Genomic DNA, 7,053 nt, shown 5'->3' with positions numbered 1-7,053 from the left:
AAGACTTTTCACTGCTAAAGCGACTTTTCAACAAGACTCTAATCAGCTGCTGTGATAGACAACACCTGTTGGCTACCTAGCATTTGCCTAGCGGTGTTCCACAACGGCTCTGTTTTGTTTTGCGCAGCAACAATCTTAACATTAAATAGGCCTAAAGAAAAGTCCCCGCCATGTGTGAATCATTTAAGTATATCCATATAATAAGCGGGTTAACTTTCGGCGAGTCGGTCGCTTTGTGGAATAGCAGCACTTCAGAGAGAACAAGACCCCTCCGCTCCGCGTCAGGGTCTTAAGATTCTCTCTGTCGTGCTGCTATTCCACGGTAGCGACCTTATCGCCGAACGTTAACCCTTACATAACATAATATAGTAAGTAGTGTAATGTAATAACTCCTGTGTTGCTCTGTCAGCCACCCTGCTGTATTTCTCGAGTTTGTCCTTGAGTCCTGTGTAATGTACTCTAATGTAATGTAGTAATATATGAATGTAATTATATAACTGTGTTGCTCCATAGTGCCCCTGGTGGTGGGAGGTCCACCGCAGGAGTCGGTCAGCCAGACTTTGGGGACACATGCCACCTTGCTGTGCGAGGCCAGCGGAGTCCCCGCCCCCACGGTCACGTGGCTCAAGGACGGCACACCCATTGGTCAGTAATTCTCAGAGGGGGTGGAGCTACAGGAAAAGCATAATCTATGTTTCTGTGTCCAAAGGTGCAGAAATTCCTTCATACGTTAAATCACAGTTTTAAAATTGACCATGTCATTTTTCTCTGTGTTTTTGTGCACCTCTGTGTGTGTGTATGTGTGTGTGTGTGTGTGTGTGTGTGTGTGTGTGTGTGTGTGTGTTTGTTTTTGTGCGCGTTGGTCTGCGTGCGCGCGTGCATTCATGTGTATGTTTGCGCGCGCTCGTGCATTCCTGTGTGTATGTGTGTGTGTGTGCGCGTGTTCCTGTGTGTGTGTGTGTGTGTGCGTGCATGTGTGTGTGCCCCTGTGTGTGTGTGTGTGTGTGTGTGTGTGTGTGTGTGTGTGTGTGTGTGTGTGTGTGTGTGCTCCTGTGTGTGTGCTCCTGTGTGTGTGTGTGTGTGTGTGTGTGTGTACCTGTGTGTGTGTGTGTGCTCTGTAGTGTGTGTGTGTGTGTGTGTGTGTGTGTGTGTGTGTGTGTGTGTGGTGTGTGTGTGTGTGTGTGTGTGTGTGTGTGTGTGTGTGTGTGTTGTGTGTGTGTGCACCTGTGTGGCGGTGGCTCCTGTGTGTGTGTGTGTGTGTGTGTGTGGTGTGTGTGTGTGTGTATGTGTGTGTGTGCTCCTGTGTGTGTGCTCCGTGTGTGTGTGTGNTGTGTGTGTGTGTGTGTGTGTGTGTGTGTGTGTGTGTGTGTGTGTGTGTTGTGGTGTGTGGTGGTGGTGTGTGTGTGTGTGTGTGTGTGTGTGTGTGTGTGTATGTAGAGAGTAGTCTCCAGTGGCAGTGGTCAGTGCGTGTGTCTAATGTGTGTGTGTGTGCCCCTGTGTGTGTGTGTAGAGAGTAGTCTCCAGTGGCAGTGGTCAGTGCGTGTGTCTAATGTGTGTGTGTGTGCCCCTGTGTGTGTGTGTAGAGAGTAGTCTCCAGTGGCAGTGGTCAGTGCGCGGCAGCAGGCTAGAGCTTGGCCCCTTACAGCTCTCACACGCCGGGACATACAGCTGCCTCGCCGAGAACACACTCGGACACGCGCAGAAGCAATACACACTCACTGTACAAGGTAACACACACACACACACACACACACACACACACACACACACACACACACACGCCGGGACATACACCTGCCTCGCCGAGAACACACTCGGACACGCTCAGAAGCAATACACACTCACTGTACAAGGTAACACACACACACACACACACACACACACACACACACACACACACACACACACACACACACACACACACACACACACACGCCGGGACATACACCTGCCTCGCCGAGAACACACTCGGACACGCGCAGAAGCAATACACACTCACTGTACAAGGTAACACACACACACACACACACACACACACACACACACACACGCCGGGACATACACCTGCCTCGCCGAGAACACACTCGGACACGCTCAGAAGCAATACACACTCACTGTAACAAGGTAACACACACACACACACACACACACACACACACACACACATACGCACACACACACACACACACACACACACACAACACGCCGGACATACACCTGCCCTCGTCGAGAACACACTCGGACACGCGCAGAAGTAATACACACTCACTGTACAAGGTAACACACACACACACACACACACACACACACACACACACACACACACACACACACACACACACACACACACGCCGGGACATACACCTGCCTCGCCGAGAACACACTCGGACACGCTCAGAAGCAATACACACTCACTGTACAAGGTAACACACACACACACACACACACACACACACACACACACACACACACACACACACACACACACACACACACACACACACACACACACGCCGGGACATACACCTGCCTCGTCGAGAACACACTCGGACACGCGCAGAAGCAATACACACTCACTGTACAAGGTAACACACACACACACACACACACACACACACACACACACACACACACACACACACACACACACACACACACACACACACACGCCGGGACATACACCTGCCTCGCCGAGAACACACTCGGACACGCTCAGAAGCAATACACACTCACTGTACAAGGTAACACACACACACACACACACACACACACACACACACACACACACACACACACACACACACACACACACACACACACACACACACATACACCTGCCTCGCCAAGAACACACTCGGACATGCGCAGAAGCAATACACACTCACTGTACAAGGTAACACACACACACACACACACACACACACACACACACACACACACACACACACACACACATACACCTGCCTCGCCGAGAACACACTCGGACACGCGCAGAAGCAATACACACTCACTGTACAAGGTAACACACACACACACACACACACACACACACACACACACACACACACACACACACACACACACACCTGCCTCGCCGAGAACACACTCGGACACGCACAGAAGCAATACACACTCACTGTACAAGGTAACACACACACACACACACACACACACACACACACACACACACACACACACGTACAGCTGCCTCGCCAAGAAAACACTCGGACAGGCGCAGAAAGACTATACACTCACTGTACAAGGTAACACACACACACACACGCACACACTCTCACATGTCAACATGTCTCATCAATATCTGACCAGGCATCATTTTTTTGGCATGTCGCATGTTGGTAAGGTTGCTTAACCCCAGACCTCTCTCTAACCCTAACCATCAGTGAAGTTATGCTGCCACAAGGGGGCGCTTGTCACTTTTTGACTCCAAGGGCACAGCTTAGATGTGAAAGGTAGTCAGAAATTGACGAGTTGGGATGAAATACTGGAGCTGCTCTGACTTTTATCAGATTTTGTTTCCTTGAAATGAAATGATTACTGAATAATATTGCAATTTTGTTTTTTTGAAAGACCAGTTTTTAATTGCAATCACACATAAAGAGGTGAAAAATGTTAAGTTTACGTGCATGCATGTGTGTCCGTGTTTCAATGTATGAGTGTGTATGCCTTTCCATGTATGCATATATATGTATGTATGTGTCCATGTGTGTGTGTGTCCATGTGTGTGTGTGTGTTTGTGTGTGTGTCCATGTGTGTGTGTCATTGTGTGTGTATGTAGTGTCCCCCAGCATCCTGGACTCTGGGCGTCCGTCGGAGGTGAGTGTGTCAGTGGGGGGGGAGGTGACATTGGAATGTCGTGTAGTGGGGACGCCGCCCCCTCAGGTCACATGGATACGAGACGGACACACACTCCATCACGCGGAACACACACACATCACGTGAGTACCGGGCCTACACACACACACACACACACACATATATGTACACTCAGACAATTTTTGTATATCCTGATGTTCGCACTCTAACATATGTGTGTGTGTGTGTGTGTGTTTGCGTGCGTGCGTGCGTGCGTGCGTGCGTGTGTGTGTGTGTGCGTGCGTGCAAGCGCGTGTGTGTGTGTGTGTGTGTGTGCAACCAACGTGTGTGTGCGTGCGTGCGTGCGCGCGCGTGTGTGTGTGTGTGCGCGCGTGCGTGCTTGCGTGCACATGTGTTTGTGTGTGTGTGTGTGTGTGTGTGTGTGTGTGTGTGTGTGTGTGTGCGTGCGTACGTGCTTGCGTGCACATGTGTTTGTGTGTGCGTGTGTGTGTGTGCGTATGTGTATGTGTGTGTGTGCGTGTGTGTGTGTGTGTGTGTGTGTGTGTGTGTGTGTGTGTGCGTGCGTGCTTGCGTTTGCGTTTGTGTGTGCGTGTGCGTGTGCGTGTGCGTGTGCGTGTGCGTGTGCGTGTGCGTGTGCGTGTGCGTGCGCGTGCGCGTGCGCGTGCGCGTGTGTATTGCAGCATGTCTCTGGACGGGAGCAGCCTGTCGTTCAGTCCGGTGGCGTTAGAAGACGGAGGCACCTACACCTGTCTTGCCAGCAGCCCCGCGGGCCAGGAGAGCAAGATACACACACTACTAGTCATGGGTACACACACACACACACACACACACACACACACACACACACACACACACACACACCTACACCTGTCTAGCCAGCAGCCCAGCCGGCCAGGAGAGCAAGATACACACACTACTAGTCATGGGTACACACACACACACACACACACACACACACACCTGCCTAGCAAGCAGCCCGGCCGGACAGGAGAGCAAGATACACACACTACTAGTCATGGGTACACACACACACACACACACACACACACACACACACACACACACACACACACACACACACACACACACACACACACACACACACACACACACACACGCACACACACCTGCCTAGCAAGCAGCCCCGCGGGCCAGGAGAGCAAGATACACACACTACTAGTCATGGGTACACACACACACACACACACCACACACACACACACCACACACACACACACACACACACACACACACACACACACACACACACACACACACACACACACACACACACACACACACACACACACACACACCTGCCTAGCAAGCAGCCCCGCGGGCCAGGGGGCGCATTACAGAAACTTCCTATCTTGAGAATCTTATCTTATCTGTCTAGTTACCGCGGCAACGGCACTTTAGGACCGAATTTAGGAGAAGCGTATTACAGAACAGCGTTTCCTAAGTTGTTTTGCGCATCCTATCTCAAGTTAAGAAATGGGTATTACAGAAGCATCCTAACTTCGAAAAATCCTAACTAATTGGTCTTAACTTTAGGACAGCCACCCAGTTGTCCTAATTCCAGTTATCCATTGATTTATTAGCCAAAATGTAGCTGGTGTAACTATTTACCCACGCTCATCTCGCTGTTTCAGCCAGAGCTACAGTATGTCTATTTCATCTGGGAAAACAACACAATTGTGAACGGATGAAATGTTAATTAAATTAGGCTATATTGACTGACCCAAACGATGTATGAAGTGAAGATTTGATGACAAATATACTCGACTTCAATGTGAAGTCCGATATCAACTTCCCTAATTGACAGCCGGCCGACTGGGTCAAGCCAAGTCGGCTACATTGTATGACCAGCGCATGTTACTAATAAATGGCAAAGACATTTCATGAAATTACGTTTCTTAACTGTTGTGCGTGCATTCGCTTGGAAAAACAAAGCATTGGGATGAATATATTGAAAATAGGGTACACTTTATTGGGGCCGAAACTAACAAAATGCATTTGGTCAATTGAATTCAACATGAGGTGGTTTGCAGGCAGCGAGAGTGAGAAACTCCCGGAACCCTCCTCCTCATTTCGTCCACAGGTGTTGCTGTATTAGAAATCCCTAATAAGTGCGTTATTTAAAAGCATATCACATCAATGAGCATACAAAGTTTAGCGAAATATTTACGTCCTCTTTCTCTCTGGTTTAGTATCATGCAGACCGCGAGATGCAGCAGCAGTCAAACTTCTGTGTTCTAGCTTGCATGTCGCACTGCTGTTGCTAGGTAGCGGTGCATTTGTTGTCAGGTAACAGACGTAAAAAGTAGATTGTCGATGTTTAGATCGCTACTTTAGGATTCCTAACTCAAGATAAGATAGGATTTCCAAAGATAAGATAAGAATCCTAAATGAAGTTAGGATTTGTTTCTGTAATACCAAACTGCAAAAAATCTTATCTCAAGTCAAAAGTTAAGATAGGACGACTGAAGATAGGAAGTTTTCTGTAATACGCCCCCAGGAGAGCAAGATACACACACTACTAGTCATGGGTACACACACACACACACACACACACACACACACACACACACACACACACACACACACACACACACACACACACACACACACACACACACACACACACACACACACCTACACACACACACACACACACACACACACGCACACGCATACGCACACGCACACACACACACACACACACACACACCTACACATGTCTAGCAAGCAGCCCAGCGGGACAGGAGAGCAAGATACACACACTACTAGTCATGGGTACACACACACACACACACACACACACACACACACACACACACACACACACACACACACACACACACACACACACACACACACACACACTGTGGAGGAAATGGACATCCCACTCTAGGATTTCTAGTCTGAGATTTCAGAACGGCAAATATGTTTAAAAAATAAAATGCTCTTTCAGTTACCCTATCACCAACAAACAAAATATGCAACGCAAAATGAATCGAACTTGAAATCTCAGCGCCAGTCATAGACCTCCTTACTTAAATCAAAGTTCACATCGACAAAACTCATGGCAGGAGAAGGCTCCAGAGTAGCTGCTTCTCACATCAACCTTGAACACAGATGAATCCAATTTTGGTCCCCTATGGGAAATTCTTTCTCTGCACTTTTTCCCATTTGGACTAGTGAATCACATTGAAGTAC

The 7,053-nt window shown here is 48.9% G+C and overlaps 1 protein-coding gene across 1 annotated transcript in view; it reads left to right on the top strand.

The window, feature by feature from the left end:
• LOC134446456 (hemicentin-1-like) overlaps window positions 1-7,053 on the top strand; it is a 77,172-nt gene that overhangs the window by 2,667 nt on the left and 67,452 nt on the right. Inside the window, exons 2-5 of the mRNA XM_063195822.1 lie at window positions 514-645; window positions 1,584-1,727; window positions 3,797-3,956; window positions 4,515-4,639. Coding sequence (XP_063051892.1) covers window positions 514-645; window positions 1,584-1,727; window positions 3,797-3,956; window positions 4,515-4,639 — 561 coding nt within the window. The remainder of the gene's footprint in view (window positions 1-513; window positions 646-1,583; window positions 1,728-3,796; window positions 3,957-4,514; window positions 4,640-7,053) is intronic.

This window comes from Engraulis encrasicolus, chromosome 3 (assembly GCF_034702125.1).
Source record: "Engraulis encrasicolus isolate BLACKSEA-1 chromosome 3, IST_EnEncr_1.0, whole genome shotgun sequence".
Taxonomy (NCBI): Eukaryota; Metazoa; Chordata; class Actinopteri; order Clupeiformes; family Engraulidae; genus Engraulis; species Engraulis encrasicolus.
Note: the sequence above shows the minus strand (reverse complement) of the source record. Positions and strands in the feature narration are given on the sequence as shown.